Consider the following 20,783-nt stretch of genomic DNA (forward strand, 5'->3'; position numbering starts at 1 on the left):
ATTCTTCATCAAAGTTATAGGAAATCGAGTTATCCTTCCAATGGTGGTGATTTCAGGCTAATCAAATGTGCAGTTCAAGAGTTATTCCTATTTTAGTGAGCGTTTATACATCCAGATCGAAGAATGGAACCACGATCGCCTATCTGATCATGCACGCGAAGATGAGCTCGAGTTCCACCTTGTGTAGCATGGTCGGATACCTGCTGACGTGTCTAGGTCAACTTGTTTCCTTATAAATACCTTCTCTTTACCCTATTTTCGACAAAAAAGAGGCGAGAGCCGTTTTTACACTTTTTCTTTGAGCAAATTTTCTAGTTTTTGTTATTTTTTAAACTTGAATTCTATTTACATTTTTCTATTGCTTCTTTCTAATAAAACATTTATCTCTTTCTCATCTTTAGGATTATGCAATTTTTATTTATATCTGGGTTTATGTTCTTTGCCATGAGATCTGAGTAGTGAATCAAAGTTCTAGGGATGAGATAGGCTAGTGAGTGTTCTTAATCGATTAGGATATTTTAGATTGATTGTTGATAACTCTCTAATTTACATGTTTTTAGCATCCTTCTTTGTCCATATTTTGCATTGTTTATACCCTTACCTTAGCATTTTTAGGTCATTAAGTGTAAAAATTTACTTTTAGGCCATTTAGGGGTGTTGCATTCTTGCATTTGCATACTTTGGATGAAAGCAGGTGCTTTAGAGCCTAAAATGGGGAGAAACAAGGACAAATCCGAGCATGTACCCGAAGGAGCCATCGAGCTGGAAGAACAGTCTGAACCCCAACACGATCGAGGAGGATCCAAGAGCAGGAAGAACAACCCGAAGATCTACCCAAGGAGTAACTCGACCTTATCCTCGTGTACCCCATTGAGTAGAACCTCGGGCAGGATTGGGAAGCTAGGTCAAAGGGGTTTCCATATATAAACCCCCCTCTTCTTCCTCGCAAACGAGCACGCCGCAGACCCTCAAACCAGAGAGCGAGAGCTTCTGAGAGAGATCTAGAGCGACTCAAACTCTTTTCCACTTTTGTTAGGATTTATTTTACTTCTTTTTGTTATCATTTTTAGACTTCTTCTTTATACTCTTCTACTCTACTCTATCTTTGATATAATGCAATTTTCTTTCACTTATGCTTTTGTGTTTTCGGCAATGAGATCTGAGTAGTGTAGTAAAGTTTCTAGGGATGGGATAGACAATTTTGTGTTCTTGACCAATTATGATGTCTTAGCTTGATATTTGTGTTTTATAAATTCCCTTCTAGATTGGTGTTCTTAATGCTGTCAACAGACCGAAAGGTTGAGATTAGATCTAGGGCGTTTTAACACCGAGAGGTGTAGATGAAATGCTTGAATCAATCAATGCTAGAGATTTAGTCACTTAGCCTAAGAGATTAGATGAGTAAGGGGTTTATTGACAATAATGAATCGGTTTGTATTGCCTGCTTGGTCATGTTTCTCCAACGAGAGTTGGGTAGGGAAGTGATTAAGGTTGATTTTTATATCACTAGAGTGTTTTAACAAGATTTTAGAGATTCATTGTCTAGGGAATATTTGCTTTGAGGCATGTAGGATATCCATATTGGTCAGGAACACTTAGGAGTCGAGTATCCCATCCTTAGGAGCTTTTGCATTTAGATTGTTTACGTTTTTATTCATCACTCGATCCCTTACCCGAACAGGTACACGATCACCTGCTTCGAGTATACCTTCGAGCTGTTCTTGCTTTCCTTGTTTACTCGATCACCCCACCTGATCCTATACTCGAATGCTTGCATCGAGTGCTTAGGTTGTGTGGTTCTTGTTCTTTTGCTTTATTTTACTTATTTTAGGATTGTTAGATCAAACCCAACTATTGCTTGGCTTGACTTGCATAGTTCTGATCATATCTTATCTGCTAGCATAACAACCATTTGGATTGATAACCCTTTGTACTACAAATGCATAGGGAATTGATACCCTGGGTGAAAATCCTCTTATCAATTTGGCGCCATTGCCATTTGGTTGATTTTCATTTGCTACGTTTAGGATTTCAGCACTTGCTAGATCAAGTTCTATAATTTACTTTGGTTAGTTACTGACTTGTTTACTTTCTTATTTGTTTGTCTTGCATTTCAGGTACAACCCGAGAATCCACCCGACCCGTCACTCGATCACCTGGATCGAGTTGACCCTCATGTCCTCAATCGGTCAACTGTTTGTGCATGCAAACACGATCCAAAGGTAGCCAAAACTTGAGTCCTTTCATCGACAACATCGACAGACCTAGGCTACTACGTCANTAACACCGAGAGGTGTAGATGAAATGCTTGAATCAATCAATGCTAGAGATTTAGTCACTTAGCCTAAGAGATTAGATGAGTAAGGGGTTTATTGACAATAATGAATCGGTTTGTATTGCCTGCTTGGTCATGTTTCTCCAACGAGAGTTGGGTAGGGAAGTGATTAAGGTTGATTTTTATATCACTAGAGTGTTTTAACAAGATTTTAGAGATTCATTGTCTAGGGAATATTTGCTTTGAGGCATGTAGGATATCCATATTGGTCAGGAACACTTAGGAGTCGAGTATCCCATCCTTAGGAGCTTTTGCATTTAGATTGTTTACGTTTTTATTCATCACTCGATCCCTTACCCGAACAGGTACACGATCACCTGCTTCGAGTATACCTTCGAGCTGTTCTTGCTTTCCTTGTTTACTCGATCACCCCACCTGATCCTATACTCGAATGCTTGCATCGAGTGCTTAGGTTGTGTGGTTCTTGTTCTTTTGCTTTATTTTACTTATTTTAGGATTGTTAGATCAAACCCAACTATTGCTTGGCTTGACTTGCATAGTTCTGATCATATCTTATCTGCTAGCATAACAACCATTTGGATTGATAACCCTTTGTACTACAAATGCATAGGGAATTGATACCCTGGGTGAAAATCCTCTTATCAATTTGGCGCCATTGCCATTTGGTTGATTTTCATTTGCTACGTTTAGGATTTCAGCACTTGCTAGATCAAGTTCTATAATTTACTTTGGTTAGTTACTGACTTGTTTACTTTCTTATTTGTTTGTCTTGCATTTCAGGTACAACCCGAGAATCCACCCGACCCGTCACTCGATCACCTGGATCGAGTTGACCCTCATGTCCTCAATCGGTCAACTGTTTGTGCATGCAAACACGATCCAAAGGTAGCCAAAACTTGAGTCCTTTCATCGACAACATCGACAGACCTAGGCTACTACGTCAACAACAAGTCCAGCAACCACAACCAACAACAAACAACAATTGAGGAAGAAATGATGAACGGTCCACAAGCTCCTCAAAAACGGACCAACATAGGAGCAGGAGATGCTCCATCTACTCACGCTCAAAGACATGGCATTGTGCCACCTGCTGTCCAGAACAACAACTTTGAGATCAAGAGTAGTCTCATCGAGATGATTCAAAGCAACAAGTTTCATGGATTGCCAATGGAGGACCCGTTGGATCATCTAGATGAGTTTGATAGGCTCTATAGCCTAACCAAGATAAATGGAGTTAGTGAAGATGGATTCAATCTCCGGCTTTTCCCATTCTCTTTGGGAGACAAAGCACACATCTGGGAGAAATCACTCCCCAAGGAGTCCATCACCACCTGGGAAGCATGCAAGAAGGCGTTTNTCCCATCCTTAGGAGCTTTTGCATTTAGATTGTTTACGTTTTTATTCATCACTCGATCCCTTACCCGAACANATCCAGAACTGCAAGGCTGCAAAATGATATCTCCGGCTTTGTTCAGAAGAGCAATAAGACGTTCAGTGAAGCTTGAGAACGTTTCAAGGGATACACTACCAGATGTCCTCATCATGGCTTCAGCAATGCTTCATTGCCGAGTACACTTTACAGAGGAGTGGTCCCCAAGATACGAATGTTGATGGACACCGCAAGCAATGGTAACTTCCTCAACAAGGATGTTGATGAAGGTTGGGACCTAGTGGAGAACTTGGCTCAATCTGACGGGCATTATAATGAGGAGTATGATCGTACTGTGTTATCTACAGGAGAGGAAGATGCCAAGTACAAGAGGGATATGAAAGCCCTAAATGACAAGTTGGATAAGCTCCTAAGCCAGCAGCAGCATTTCCATGCCATCTCCGAGGAAGAGCAGTTTCTGCAACAAGATGGGGAGGATGCGCAGCTTGAGGATGTGAACTACATTAACAACCAAGGAGGCTACAACAAGGGGTACAACAACTACAAACTAAACCCAAACCTGTCCTACCGTAACCCCAACGTTGGATATCCTCAAGACCAAGTCTACCCATCCGGAGTCCAAGGGAACCAAGGTCAGCAAAAGCCTTTTGTTCAATACAATCAAGGCTATGCTCCTAAGCAGCAATACTCGGGCAACTACCAACCAATTGCACCACCTGGATTCCAACAACAGCAAAGCCCACTGAACCAATCCCAAGAAGCTGATCTACGCGGACTGATTCAACAAATAATCTAGAGTCAAGCATCAGCTGCAATGGACAATGCCAAACGTTTTGCCGAGATGAGCAACAAGATCGATTCTGGATACAACGACTTGACTGCTAAGTATGACTCTCTCAACACCAAGCTGAGATACCTCAAGGGCCACCACAACAACCAACCACCTCCAAAGATCAACCAGCTTCCAGGTAAAGCTGTTCAGAACCCAAAGGATTATGCCACTGCCCAAGCCATTTTCCTTGATGATGATTATGAGGACTACCTCACTGAGGACAGTGATGTTCAAGATGGGGAGGCTATGGATCACTATGGGATAAATGAGGTCAAGTACTACATATTCGAGTATGAACCCGAGCCTTTACCCGAGAAGAGTGATCGAGTTGATGATCGAGCACTGGTTCAAGAATCACAATCTGAAGAACTACCTAAGGCTGAACTCGATGACTCACCCGATGTTGGTGATCGGATGATACATCGTGTAGATGTTCAGATGACAAATCAACCTCAATTGCTTGAATCAGAAGAAGGGGAACTAGAGGAAAGGTTCAATGCTGCTCTTGACATCCAATTAGAGGCGCTTGCAGAGCGTATGGCCAAGCGTAAAGCTCCACCTCCTAAACTTTTGCCACCACACGAGCTTCAAGAGGAAATCACTAAGGAGGCAGCTCAGCTGGAGATTGAGGTTAAGGAAGCTGTCAAGGAGATTAGGTATGAGATTCTCAGGAGTGGAGTGTGCTTAGATCCTGAACTGCAAATCGAAGAGAAATTGGAAGATCCTGGCTCTTTTACTTTGCCATGCTTTATAAGACTTCAAATTTTCAAAAATTGCTTGTGCGATCTGGGATCTTCAGTCAGCATCATGCCGCTAGCAGTTGCTAACAAGATGGGGTTCAGCAGTTTCAAACTGAGTAGTCTGTATTTGGTTCTAGCTGATAGAACAATCAGACATCCGATTGGGATCCTGAAAAATTTGCCTCTCAGGATTGGAAGGGTGGAAGTCCCTACTGATTTCATGATCCTTGATATGGATAAGGAACCAGAAGATCCACTGATCTTGGGGAGACCATTCTTGGCAACAGTAGGTGCAGTGATTGAGGTGAAGCAAGACAAGATCAGAATTGAGCATGGGGAGCACTTCAAGATGGAGTTTGATGTCAAAAAGGGAATTAAGAGGCCAAATATTGATGGTCAAGCTTTCTCCACTAAGACAAAGCAGAGAAAAGTCAAACATCTTAAAGAAGTCAACACCACATTTGCTGTGAAACCTGGACAAGACTTGGAAAATCAATTGAATCAGCCAGCTACAGTAGAGAGGATTCCAGAACCTCTCCCTCCTAGATCCCATGCTTAAGGAGCATGAAGAGTCAAGCTTAGTGACTTTAAACAAGCTCACTTGGGAGGAAGTTCCAAAGGTATCCTTTATTTTGTTTTAATTCTTATTTATTTATTTTATCTTATTTTCTATTTTCTTTCCCATATTTATATTTATCTAAAAATAATAATAATAATAATAATAATAATAATAATAATAATAATAGAAGAAAGAGAAATTTTGGGAACCCGAGGCTCTACCCGAATCCGTACCCGACGCGCCAGGTCGTGTTCCCCATCGAGTGGCGAGTGGAGTCTGAATTCCACAAAACCCTAGCCCACTCNTTGGGGAGACCATTCTTGGCAACAGTAGGTGCAGTGATTGAGGTGAAGCAAGACAAGATCAGAATTGAGCATGGGGAGCACTTCAAGATGGAGTTTGATGTCAAAAAGGGAATTAAGAGGCCAAATATTGATGGTCAAGCTTTCTCCACTAAGACAAAGCAGAGAAAAGTCAAACATCTTAAAGAAGTCAACACCACATTTGCTGTGAAACCTGGACAAGACTTGGAAAATCAATTGAATCAGCCAGCTACAGTAGAGAGGATTCCAGAACCTCTCCCTCCTAGATCCCATGCTTAAGGAGCATGAAGAGTCAAGCTTAGTGACTTTAAACAAGCTCACTTGGGAGGAAGTTCCAAAGGTATCCTTTATTTTGTTTTAATTCTTATTTATTTATTTTATCTTATTTTCTATTTTCTTTCCCATATTTATATTTATCTAAAAATAATAATAATAATAATAATAATAATAATAATAATAATAATAGAAGAAAGAGAAATTTTGGGAACCCGAGGCTCTACCCGAATCCGTACCCGACGCGCCAGGTCGTGTTCCCCATCGAGTGGCGAGTGGAGTCTGAATTCCACAAAACCCTAGCCCACTCGGTGAAGCCCAAGAAGCCAACCCTCCCTATTTAAGGAACCTCAACCTCACAACTCCATAATTCCATAAGTTTTCTCTAAACCCTAAACTCTTTGTCTTCCAAATCTCATTCTCTCTCTCTAGAAATCGAGTTTTCTTTATTTTTGTGGACTAACCCTACTAATCTCGGCTTATTCTCTGTTCTAAAGTTCAAGTGTCCACAATGGCTCCAAAGATGAAGACATACCAAAAGAAGGGGAGCCGTTCAACCTCCACCGCTGCTAAAACCGGAGGTGATACCATCGAACCTCAAGAATCCCAAGGAAGAGGAGACGTTCCTCATTCCCAACTGTCGGCTAGACGTTTCGCATCCCCAACCCGATGCTCAACCCGATCCTCCATCCGAGCAGATACTCGAGCAGCCAATTTTGTTTCCACTTTTGTTTTACTTCTTTTTGTTATCATTTTTAGATTTCTTCTTTATACTCTTCTACTCTACCCTATCTTTGATATAATGCAATTTTCTTTCACTTATGCTTTTGTGTTTTTGGCAATGAGATCTGAGTAGTGTAGTAAAGTTTCTAGGGATGGGATAGACAATTTTGTGTTCTTGACCGATTATGATGTCTTAGCTTGATATTTGTGTTTTATAAATTCCCTTCTAGATTAGTGTTCTTAATTCTGTCAACAGACTAAGAGGTTGAGATTAGATCTAGGGCGTTTTACCACCGAGAGGTGTAGATGAAATGTTTGAATCAATCAATGCTAGAGATTTACTCACTTAGCCTAAGAGATTAGATTAGTAAGGGGTTTATTGACAATAATGAATTGGTTTGTATTGCATGCTTGGTCATGTTTCTCTAACGAGAGTTGGGTAGGGAAGGGATTAAGGTTGATTGTTTCTATCACGAGTGTTTTAACAAGATTTTAGAGATTCATTGTCTAGGGAATATTTGCTTGAGGCATGTAGGAAATCCATTTTGGTCAGGAACACTTAGGAGTCGAGTACCCCATCCTTAGGAGATTTTGTATTTAGACTGTTTACGTTTTTATTCATCACTTGATCCCTTACCCGAACAGGTACACGATCACCTGCTTCGAGTATACCTTCGAGCTGTTCTTGCTTCCCTTTTTTACTCGATCATCCCACCCGATCCTGTACTCGAATGCTTGCATCAAGGGCTTAGGTCGTGTGGTTCTTGTTCTTTTGCTTTCTTTTGCTTATTTTAGGATTGTTAGATCAAACCCAACTATTGCTTGGCTTGACTTGCATAGTTCTGATCATATCTTATCTGCTAGCATAACAACCATTTGGATTGATAACCCTTTGTACTACAACTGCATAGGGAATTGATACCATGACTGAAAATCCTATTATCAATTGTTCTTATGAAAATTACCTTCTGGATTAGTGTTTTTAGTGCTAGTTTCAGACCGGGAGTTTGAGATTAGATTCTAGGCATTTCCGCCCGAAAGGTGTTCGATGAAATGCCTGAATTAGCTAATGCTAGAGATTTACTCACTTAGCCTAAGAGATTAGATGAGTAAGAAGTTTATTTACAATAGTGAATTGGATTTTAATGCTTGCTTAGTCATATTTCTCCAGTGAGAGTTGGGTAAGGGAGTGACTAGGGTTGATTATTTCTACCACGAGAGTGGATTAGCTAGAGGCTTGTAAAACATTCTAGGTTGATTAGGAATACTTGTGAACCAATTACCTCATCTTTAGGAGCTTTCGCATCTTGATTGTTTACTGTTTTTTATATCAACCTGACCACCAACTCGATCTGCTAGCATAACAACCATTTGTACTACAACTGAATAGGAAATTGATACCCAGGGTGAAAATCCTGTTATCAGTTATCAACAAAAATTGCATAATATTTGAACCCTTGGACTGATACAAATGGAGAGGATCCCCAAAGATCACAATGCATTCGATCAATGGGTTTCTTTGCACTAGCCTCAGAACTAAAAAATGGTAATTGGCTACTCTTTCCCATTTGGCAAGGACCACAAACAGGAGATGTGCTGCTCTAATTGATAGATATAGCCTTTCTGTTCTTGAGAAGTTGAAGAACTTGGAAGTTTGCATGTACAAGACGTTGGTGCCAAACCATGTCACTAGCCGCACACTGCCAATTTGAAAAACTAGCTACAAACTCTTGGTTCTCCAACATATAAAGGGTCTTATGATGAGGTCCTTTGGTCACCACTTTTTGAGTGCGTAGGTCAATCACATACACGACATTAACATCAAAAAACACACCACAAGGATAGTCATCACAAACTTTAGATACTGAAACTAACGACTGCTGCATCGATGGACAGACAAGCACATCTAGAAGAGGAAGACTACCTGCATTAGTCATGAGGACTGTCGATCCAATGTGATTGATAGGTAAGTGAGTACCATCAGCGACCATCACTATTTCTGAACCATTGTATGGTGTAGCACTGTTGAGTTGAGTTGTTGCAGAAGTGATGTGTGCAGATTAACCAGAGTCTGTAACCCATTCACGACCACCATCTGACACCTGAAGAGCAGCAAGAGCCTGGGGAACATCGTCACTCTGGTAGGAGTTTTCAAATCTATTCCAACACTTCAGAGCCACATGACCAACCCGACCACAGATCTGACAAACCAGACGAGCATTGGATGATCCTCAAGACTGAGATGAGTTCCAACTTGAGTTGTTAACTTGTTGAGAGAATCCTCTGCCTCGAGTGGAGTAGTTGCCTTTGCCACCTCTACCACGACCATTAGAATCACGTCCTTGATAACCTGAAAAACCATCTCGTTGGGTTTAAAAAGCCAGATTTGGTGACACATCCGAAGCAGTCTCATATGTTTGCAGTCGTGAATCAAAACTAGAGAACTCAAAAACCACATCATTGAAGGTAGGAGATGGCAAACGAGACAGTGAACTTTGGATAACAGTAGCTATGGGATCATATTCTCGAGCCAGACCATTCAAAAACAGAACAACTTTCATCGATTCATTCACATGCTTCCCAATCAAACTAAAGTTATCACAAACAACACGAAACTCACGACAATACACCGAAAAACTCTTATCTTTCATGTTCAAAATATTAAGACGACGTAATAACTCAGACTCTCTAGCTATAGAATTTCGATTGAAACTAGATGCAAGAGAGTACCATACCTCTGAAGACGTTGACAGAGCGTGCTTCATATTCAGCGTTAGAACTTGTGACCTGGACATTGTTGATAGTAGTAAAACGAGTAGCTGCAGGTGCAAGAATCTGACCATTGACAAAACCAAGCAGCTTCTGAGAATGAAGAAGAGATTCAAACTGAGTCTTCCACAAGAGGTTGTTTGTGTTGCTCAACTTGATAGTGACAGAACTAGCCACATGAATGTTTGATGGAAACAGATAGGGATCGTGCCTCACTACCATGACAACAACCTGTTAGGGTTTTAGAGAAGCTCTGATACCATGAGAAGAAACGAAGAAGAGTATTGAGAACTAAACTTTTCTGTATTATTTTCCTTAACCTTGTCAATTACAGAGGGACCATATTAATACATGAAGAATAACATTCTAGACTTGTTTGACTAGCCTAGGGATCTGCTAACAAGTGTCGATCATCTCCTACTCCTCTAATGATAGGAGGGAATCATAACGGTTAGATAGTACAAACTCACAGCCTTCTCCAGCTGGTGTTTTTGTCATCTTCTTAGCCTCCTTCCTCTGTTTCATTGTTTTGTTTTCTAGTTGCATAGAGGGAAGTGTTGGGCCTATGATGTTTTGGTTTGAGCCCAAAACATTTGGTTGTTGTAGATTATCAAGGAGAAGATGAATAAAAAGAACCAATGTGCTTGGTAATGATGCTAGTGCTACTACCATCATCAAGCTTAAACACACTATCATCATCCCCGTCACTAAAGTATGTGTTGTATATTCAAAACTATATAGATTAACACTTTTAGACGTTTTTAAAATAAAATTACTAATCATGCACAGAAGTTTTAAATATTAGGTCTAATTAATTGCATGTTGTAGTCGATTAGGGTCAACCGTAATATATACGAGTCATTTTGAACCAAATATAATTGTGAATTTCATAATCATCTAAAAATTCTTTTAAATCTTGTGGCTTCTTCTTTGCCATATCCTGGAAGACGTCTTCCTTACACATTTCACCCATAAATGTAGCCGCTTACAAATCATAAAGGAGATATAATTAAGCAATGCCCTATAGGTTGAAAAAAAACCCCAAATATTTCAAAAGCTAATTAAATAACTCGAGATATATTGTCAGTTACATACTATGTACGTAAGTTTTGTTTACCTTCCCTCCTCTATCTCGCTTCTTGCATCTACACAAACTAAAAACACTGATGATGATGCGTCTCTAAAGCTACAAGTTATTCTAACCAATATCAACTAAATTCAATTGATAGGTGTTGGTATCGTCTTGAGAAACTTGATATGGCTAGGAAGGAGACTTCAAATACTTTAACACATGTCCCAGAAAATATAAGGTATCTGGACCTAAGCAGCAGTAGTATAGAGGGTATTCAAGATTGCATCACAGATAGCTGGAAACACTTAACATTGAAAAGTGTAGAAAACTCGTGTCACTACCAAGTCCCTTTCGGTCCGGGTGATGAGGGGACTCTCTTTGTGTCCTCAATATTTAAGGCTTTCCTTCTGCTTTCTCCTACAAGAATTACATTTTGTCTGTAACTTGTGGTGTAAGAAACCAAGGAGGCGTGCCTTCATTAACGGACTCGAATATGAGTCATTGAGTCATTGACAAATTCTCCTTGGTCTCTAACGGAACACTTGATTATATTTCATGGTGGCTTTGTTTGATCAACAAAACAAAAGCCCTAAATTGGATGTGACGACGAGTGAGATTCAGTTTGAAGTTAGCTACTGCGGTAAACTGATCGGATAATGGAATGTTTGTACACAAATTTTGAATGAGGAAGCAGAGATTAACTAATATGAGAAAGGAGACAACAGCAACAACCACAATGATGGAGACTATGTTGCTGGTTAGATCTATCAAGTTGATGAAAACAACAACATCAATTAACATATATGTTATTGGAGTTTATTTAGCACGCATCGGTGGAGGAATGAAAAATAAGACAAATGGTCCATTATGATTTGACTAGTATATGATGAATAAAAGATCGAAGTTGTGTTTAATTTGCTTGCTGTTCTTTCCACTTGGTACTACAGATCAGTTTCCTAGATATTTACCAGAACATCAGTTTTATAACTGAATATATTTAATTATTATTTGGTTTTTGAATTGAAGTATTAATTTATATTAATGTGTATACGTTTTTATTTATTTAATATTTAATATATTAAAGCTTCATGAGTTATGTGAATAAGTTCCACTAGATAAATGTTAAAACAAGAGTTACAAAAGATGTCATACTAGTCGATAATAGAAAGCAATGAAAAATATATATATGAATAAAGAAAGTACAAATCTTAGTTGTTGGGGTAGTGAGAGGTGAGCAGAGAAGAGAAGTTGTGGAGAGTGGTGTTGTCGACTCGATATCCGGACTGGGTAAATCTCTGAAGCTGTGCCCAAGTGAAATCAGGGTACTTTCGAGAAGCATCTTCGCCTTGCACAAGTTCAGGAGGAGGCAAGATTAGCTTGTCTTCTCTAGGACAAGAGAAGAACACTAATGACCTTCTCACTTTCTCCATATTAACCACTGCCCTGTGGTAACAGCTCTTGTAGTTTCCGTTTGACAATGCCTTCCACATCAAATGCAAAACAAAACATAACAATTACATGATTGTTTATCAAATGGCATAAAATTGTAATAATTGAATTTAAATATCAATATTAAATGCATATATCAATCATTATATATTATGTGATTAGTCCCAAAAAGTATAATACTTATCTTTGTGGATTACAATTTATTCATCAATCATATATACTAACAAAATTGCATTCAATTTATATAATATAAGTGTAAATTTATTTTTAAATGTCATTTATTCTTCCACCAGTAAATGTCAAGGAATATCCCTATTTAGTCAAAACACTGGCGCTTGCATAAAACAATTTAAAAAAAAAGTTATATGTGTCCTTGTTGAGAAAAATTGGTGGCCTTATTAACTAAAAAGAAACGTACCATGAAGGTGTCTCCAACGTTGACGACAAGAGCACCGGGACGAGGTCGCACGGTTGACGAAGACCTCTAAGCCCATGACATCGTCTTGGAGAAGAACGGTTATAGCTGTTGGGTCATTATGGGGACCAACACCAAGGGTTTTGTCCGGCTGCTTGCACGGCGGATAATAGTTGCATCTGAAGATGGCATTTCCGTCTTCGAAGAATCTCCGGTAATATGTCCGGTCTTTTATACCCATACTTATCCCTAGCAGCTCCATTCAACTCCAGTGTCAAACCATTCATTGCATTACAAAATCCTTGGAACACTTGACTGAAACAAAACCAAGAAGTTCAAAGGAACAAAACAGTTAACCAGTTTCTCTTTAAACATAAGAAAATCGAAACATATATTAAATCGGATATCTTAAGATTTAAGTATCAGAAGTGCCCAACTACTGCTAAGCCCTTGGTAAGTTGTTTTCATTAAGCCAAAACTCAAGTGATCATGGTTCACGCGCTAAGTTTACATTGTGCAAACGAATATGGCCGTTGAGTACACTCGGCTCATTATCATTTTTGCACACGAGAATTTAAAATAGGATATTTAATAGCGTTAGTATAATGTATAACTAAAGTATATGCATGCCATTTATGTTACCCGATCTCTCGACGATCATTGCCTAGCCTGGATGTTAGAAATTCCTCAACGACTTGGGGTGGACCCTTTTTAAAAGCCAAAGTCAAAGTCTCATTCCATGGAAGATTGGAAGAAAATCTCTGGCTATGATCACTATAGCCAGAGATATTCCCCGGGATTCTACAAGCTTTAGACCACTACTAACGGTAGAAGTCATGATTGTTGCTCAAAAAAAATAAAAAATAAAATATTTTAAGTAAAATAAGTATAAACCAATAATAAGTGTCAGATGTATAAATAGTATCAAAATCGTTTCTTTCCACAACAATCTCAGAAACGATTTCTCTTCTCTCTTTTGTCGCTTTAATATTTTCTATTTTTTATTCATCAAAATTTTGGTAAAGCAACGACCAATGGAGTTGCCCTTAAGCTTCTCATCTTTGGGTAGCCCAAAGAACAAACTCGATGTCTCAAGTGCCTTCTCCGCCAAGCCCGACTTGAAGCCATGATTGACCAGGAAAAACGTACTTTGAGCCATGCACGCGTCTCTCACAGCTTTAGCTGCAAGCTGTGTCTCGGCTCATCGCCCTTCAAGAACCAACTCAGGTCTGTGATTGGGAGGTCCAGGTCTCCTTCTGAAGGGGTCATGGCTTTCTCCGGCCAAACGAATCCGACTAGAACATTTGTCTGGCTTTTAAGTAAGGAGAAGTTGACGTCGGAAGAATTCATTTCTTTTGTCTTGATTCTTTTATCTTCACCATTTTGAAGGGATTTAAATATATATGTGTACGAAGTTAATGGCAGTTCTTTATAGAATACTAATTGAGCCCTCTTCCATAAAATAAAGTTCAAATATAGAGATAAAATAGAATGTTATTCAGCACCTCTGCCTCTCCCATAAAGAACCCTAGCCGCATATCCATCTTTTTCTATCTAATAGAAAGTTTCGGCCCTCTTCTTTGTAGCGATTATTGTCTATCTATCTGCGTTGGTAAAGGTAAAGTTTCAAATTCTCTTTGTATCGATCAATGTCTATCTATATGCTTTGTCTTGATTGTCTTTTTGTGATTTTTATTTTTCTAGTTTAGAATTCTGGATCTAAAGAATACTAAATTCTAGTTTTCGTCATCGTATCCTTCTTCTTCGAGTCTGTTATTTTTTTTCTTACCGCTGTTTCCCTTTCGTTTATGTTTGTCTTGTTAGGAATCTCGGAAGTGATGGTGAACTGTGATGTAATTCATATGAAGCAGCACATCAAGTACCAAAGGTTAGAGCTTTTATCCTCAGACACATCCTTCATGTTATCGACGATGAGGATCGTTTAATGGAGGTATACTGTTTCCCATTTTATTTTTCTAAAGAGATAAAATGTGACTTTGTTTGAGTTTGAGATTGTGGCTCTGGTTCAATTGTTTGTTGGATGTTTCCTCTAGAATCCGACAGAGCCTTTGGTTGATGATGGAGCTCAAGGCATCCGTACCAGGCGTATCTCACCTAAACTCTATCTTAGGTGTCTTCAGACATTTTATGACGATTTCAAAGGTGTTTACAAGATAGCTAGGAACCTCACATTACAAACCGATTGTGACCACTTGCGAGTTGTACATGTCTCAAGTAGGGGTGTCAAAATGGGTTAAGATTAATGAATCAACTCAATTCAACTCAACTCATGAACCCTAATGAGTTTAAAATTTTGACCCTAATGAGTTGATGGGTTAAATAAGTTGATGATTAAATGAGTTCATGAGTCAATTGAGTTTGATTATAATGGGTTTATGAGTCAACCACTAACCCATCAATTTCTTCATTATCAACCTAATATTATCAACATCAACATCATAATACCAACATCATCATACTATCATCATCATAATACCAACATCATCATACTATCATCATCATACTATTGTCATCATCATCCTACCATCATCATATCAACATCATCATACTATCATCATCATCATACTACCATCATGTAACTATCATCATCATCAACATTGTCATACTATCATCATCATCATCATACTTTCATAATCATATTAACATCACCATCATCGTATCCACATATATATATATATATATATCATAGTCAACAACATGATGTCATCATAATCATCTTATAATTTTATATTAAATATTAATTAATTTATATTCTATTTAATTATAATTATTTTATATTAAATATTAATTAATTTATATTGTAGTGGGTCCCCCCAATTATTCATTTAACTCATTTAACTAAATGGATTAATGGGTTGATCCATCCCAATTCTTAAATGAGTTGAGTCAACTCATAAAATCATTTAACTTTTAACTCATTGGATACTGAGTTGAATTGGGTATGGTTAACCATTTTGACACCCCTAGATATAAGGCAATACAGAAAATGATGGTATCATTTCAAATCAAAACATAACTGTTCATAATTTATTCTAAAATTCCTAATATGAGAACATAAAAATTTTATGTAGTTCAAAAATATCATGACGTTTGAAATAATAAGTGTGAATCAAACAAAATAATTATTGAATTAGATAAAAACAATCTCACAATCTTACGTAATTTTCCAGAAAGTAAGCTTAAAATTTTAACTCTATATAAACAAATTTAAAAAATTCAAACTAATTTATTTAATAATACCATTTCACCATCTTAATTAAATTTGATTCCGCTTGTCCCTGTGAAAATTATATAAGATTCAAATATAGAAATTAAACCCAAAAATTCAAACATATAAATTTGATTTAATGTTGGTATAGTTCCAAGATGAAACCAACCACAGACTAATATAAGGTGGCTCTAGATTTTTGGGGCTGTATATGTTTCTGATTAAGGAAATGAGGAAGGAAATATTGATTTTTTTTTTGGTTTTATGGTAATGTAGTTAATTAGGTCTAAACTATAGTTAATTATCCAAATTATAGTTAATTAAGTCCAAACAGAAAAATATAGGTGTCAGAAATATAGTAAGCCAAGTATCATCTCTTTAGCAAAAATTAAGAAAAACTTTCTCATATTATATAAAATTGGAGTTAGTTTAGCGAGCGTAGCTGAAGAAATGAAAAAGAAACAAATGGTCCATTATGATTTGACTAGTATATGATGAATAAAAGATCTAAGTTGTGTTTAATTTGCTTGGTGTTCTTTCCACTTGGTACTACAGACCAGTTTCCTAAATATTTACCAGAACATCAGTTTAATAACTGAATATAATTTATATTAATGTGTATACGTTTTATTTATTTAATATATTTAAGCTTCATGCCTTCATGAGTTATGTGAATAAGTTCCATTAGATAATGGTTAAAAACAAGAGTTACAAATGATGTCATACTAGTCGATAACAGAAAGCAAGGAAAAATATATGGAAAAGAAAGTACACATCTTAGTTGTTGGGGTAGTGAGAAGTGAGCCAAAAAGAGAAGTTGTGGAGAGTGGTGTTGTCGACTCGATATCCGGACTGGGTAAATCTCTGAAGCTGGGCCCAAGTGAAATCAGGGTACTTTCGAGAAGCATCTTCGCCTTGCAGAAGTTCAGGAGGAGGCACGATGAGCTTGTCTTCTCTAGAACAGGAGAAGAACACTAATGACCTTCTCAGTTTCTCCATGTTAACCACTGCCCTGTGGTAGCAGCTCTTGTAGTTTCCGTTTGACAATGCCTTTCACATCAAATGCAAAACAAAACATGAAAATTATATGATTGTTTATCAAATGGCATAAAATTGTAATAATTGAATTTCAATATCAATATTAAATGCATATATCAATCATTATATACTATGTGATTAGTCCCAAAGTATAATACTCATCTTTGCGGATAACAATTTATTCATCTATCATACATAACAAAATTGTATCCAATTTATATAATAAAAGTGTAAAATTAATTTTAAATGTTATTTATCCTTCCACCAGGAAATGTCGAGGAATATCCCTGTTAAGTCAAAACACTGGCGTTTGCATAAAATAAAATTTTAAAAAGTCATTACAAAAAAAAATAATAATAAAAAAATTTAAAGTTATATCTAATATATTGGTGGCCATATTAATTAAAAAGAAACGTACCATGAAGGTGTCTCCAACGTTGACGACAAGAGCACCGGGACGAGGTCGCACGGTCTGCCACCTACCTCCGGCGAAGACCTCTAAGCCCACACCAAGGGTTTTGTCCGGTTATAGCTGTTGGGTCATTATGGGGACCAACACCAAGGGTTTTGTCCGGCTGCTTGCACGGCGGATAATAGTTGCATCTGAAGATGGCATTTCCGTCTTCGAAGAATCTCCGGTAATATGTCCGGTCTTTTATACCCATACTTATCCCTAGCAGCTCCATCAACTCCAGTGTCAAACCATTCATTGCATTACAAAATCCTTGGAACACTTGACTGAAACAAAACCAAGAAGTTCAAAGGAACAAACAGTTAACCAGTTTCTCTTTAAACATAATAAAATCGAAACATATATTAAATCGGATATCTTAAGATCTAAGTATCAAAAGTGCCCAAGTAATGCTAAGCCCTTGGTAAGTTGTTTTCATTAATCCACCACATGTAAAATTAAACACCCGAGCCAAAACTCAAGTGATCATGGTTCACGCGCTAAGTTTACATTGTGCAAACGAATATGGCCGTTGAGTACACCTTAATTAGCCCTCGGCTCATTATCATTTTTGCACACGAGAATTTAAAATAGGATATTTGATAGCGTTAGTACAATGTATAACTAAAGTATATGCATGCCATTTATTTTACCCGATCTCTCGACGATCATTGCCTAGTCTGGATGTTAGAAATTCCTCAACGACTTGGGGTGGACCCTTTTTAAAAGCCAAAGTCAAAGTCTCATTCCATGGAAGATTGGAAGAAAATCTCTGGCTATGACCCGCACTATAGCCAGAGATATTCCCCGCGATTCTACAAGCCTTAAGCTTCTCATCTTTGGATAGCCCAAAGAACAAACTCGATGTCTCAAGTGCCTTCTCCGCCAAGCCCGACTTGAAGCCATGATTGACCAGGAGAAACGTACCGTGAGCCATGCACGCGTCTCTCACAGCTTTAGCTGCAAGCTGCGTCTCGGCCTCATCGCCCTTCAAGAACCCACTCAGGTCTACAATTGGAAGGTCCAGGTCGCCTTCTGAAGGGGTCATGTCTTTCTCCGGCCAAACGAATTCGACTGGAACATTTGTCTTGCTTTTAAGTAAGGAGAAGTTGACGTCGGAATAATTCATTTCTTTTGTCTTGAGTCTTTTACCTTCACCATTCTTAAGGGATTTAAATATAGATGTGTACGAAGTTAATGGCAGTTCTTTTTAGTATTATATTTTTTTTTTCATCTCTTATCTTATATTGGCCAAATCTATATTAACATTTTTGAAGTACATTTTGTGTTATGCTCTTTAAGTTTTGCTTATTTAATTTTTTTTATAATATTAATCCCTAAAAAAAGTTCCATAAATAACATTGCAGAGAAACTCAAATACTAAATTTTCTTAAATCGACCAACATTTATTACCATAAAATCTTAACAATATCTATACATTCTGATTTTTCCAAAAACAGCTCTATCCATTAAAGTTTTAATCCCATAAAATCACTAAAACTATCTTTAGAAATTTTGTTTGTATAGACTTTCTATAGAAAATTTTGCTTTACATATTTTGATTGTAAAATATAGATTTAGTCATCTACATTACTTAATTTGAGGTACTTAGAGGTTGATTTCTCAGATTTCTCAAATTATAATAAATAAAACTAAATAATTATCCCGTGGTGTTTCTATAAATTGAAGTACATTTGGTGTCCTTTAAGTTATACTTATTTACAAAGTTAATCCTTAAAAAAGTGCACATACAAACAAAATCAATTAGATTCCTAAAATGTCTCTACAAATTTGGTATATAATTTCCTAAAACAATTTATATATTAAGAAATTTATTACACTTAATAACATATGCCAAAAATATCTATACAATATTTTCTTCTTTTAAAAACTCTAATATTCAGTAATAACTAATTAACTACATTGTTTCATATGAACAATTAAAACTTTAATGGTTATTAATATGCTGATAAAAAATACAAAATAATTATATCACGGGTTAAATCTAATAAATTGGAGTATTTATAATATAAATTAATATGCGGTATACTGCAAAATAACTTTTATGGATATAACTCTTTCACGGGTTAAATCTAAATAACTTTAAACTTACAGATTAAAGTTAAAAACACTAAAAATTTAAAAATATAATAATGTAAGAATAATTTTTTCACGGGTTAAATCTAAAAAGCAGTAAAAAATTATATTTTTATAACCATAAGAAAATCAATATGGTATGAATGTAACATTAGTATAAATAAAACTAAATAATTGCCGCGTGTCAGCGGTATACAACTGATCAAATTTTATAATTAACAATTAAAATATAATTATACAATCTTAAACACTAAACAAAAGAAACAAAATTAACAAACAAATACAATTTTTTAAAATTTAGTTTTGCTTTGTTGTAAAAATATTGTAGCGCGGGTTAAAATCTAGTTGTTATCAAAATTCAAAACCATATATGGTGTTTGCTTGTCAAACAAAAACGCAAATCGACTCTGTATAATAGCATTCACACTTCAAAACACAAATCAGATTTTCTTTTATGTTTTATGCCTCGTGTCACGTTTCGATTTTATAAAATATATTATTTCCATGTTCACATATACGGATTTAATTTATATATAGTAAATAATAAAATTATATCATAGTTCTTCTATAATAATATCGCACCACTATTTATTTGTTTAACATCTGGCACCTTTATTTATATCAAAATAAGAATAAAATTCAACTATATATATATATACAATAGAACCTTTATAAATTAATAAGGTCGGGACCATCAAATTTTATTAATTTATAGAGGTTTTAATTTATTTTTATATAGTCGACCCATTTATTGGTCGTTGGCTTTGTCTGTTAGAGTTCTAGTAGTCTTTTGTATCCTCTCTGTGTGGACACAACTTTCATATAAATTTGAATGAAATCTTAGTTTTTTCTTTTTTTTTGAAAATTTGAAATCTTAGTTTGACTAAAAAGAAAAAACTGGATAAGATAAGCAAAACTGGGTTGAATCGGAGCTTATATCACATAGTTAAATTTGTACAACACAATGTGTATGATCGTTCTTGGTCAACTCTTCCAATCTAGGAACACATATTTGTCTTTGCGAAAATGACATTGGTGAAGATGTTGATATCGTTGACATGGAAAGGCATACGCCAAAAACAAAGAACAAAGTTTATTTTCATTAAAAAAAAAAAAAAAAAAAAAAA

The 20,783-nt window shown here is 36.7% G+C and overlaps 1 protein-coding gene and 2 pseudogenes across 1 annotated transcript; all 3 read right to left on the reverse strand.

Moving 5' to 3' along the window:
• Positions 8,738-10,127, reverse strand: LOC104779126. Its single transcript, XM_010503517.1, has 5 exons — positions 9,872-10,127; positions 9,590-9,780; positions 9,352-9,486; positions 9,202-9,274; positions 8,738-9,135 (listed from the first exon to the last, which is right to left on the reverse strand). Exons 1-5 carry the CDS (start codon positions 10,125-10,127, stop codon positions 8,738-8,740), a joined length of 1,053 nt encoding a protein of 350 aa, XP_010501819.1.
• LOC104779127 lies at positions 12,186-14,385 on the reverse strand (annotated as a pseudogene).
• The window catches only part of LOC104779128, a 5,178-nt pseudogene continuing 1,242 nt past the window's right edge, over positions 16,848-20,783 (reverse strand).

Source organism: Camelina sativa, chromosome 3, assembly GCF_000633955.1.
Source record: "Camelina sativa cultivar DH55 chromosome 3, Cs, whole genome shotgun sequence".
Lineage (NCBI taxonomy): Eukaryota > Viridiplantae > Streptophyta > Magnoliopsida > Brassicales > Brassicaceae > Camelina > Camelina sativa.

What these genes read in the sequence shown, in the direction of transcription:
- LOC104779126 (XM_010503517.1), bottom strand. Translation starts at nt 10,127, where the DNA reads ATGGTAGTGAGGCACGATCCCTATCTGTTTCCATCAAACATTCATGTG. An exon ending in CTCTGTCAACGTCTTCAGAG is followed by an intron (nt 9,781 to 9,871) that starts GTATGGTACTCT and finishes TGAACATGAAAG; the next exon opens with ATAAGAGTTTTTCGGTGTAT. An exon ending in CTCCTACCTTCAATGATGTG is followed by an intron (nt 9,487 to 9,589) that starts GTTTTTGAGTTC and finishes ATGGTTTTTCAG; the next exon opens with GTTATCAAGGACGTGATTCT.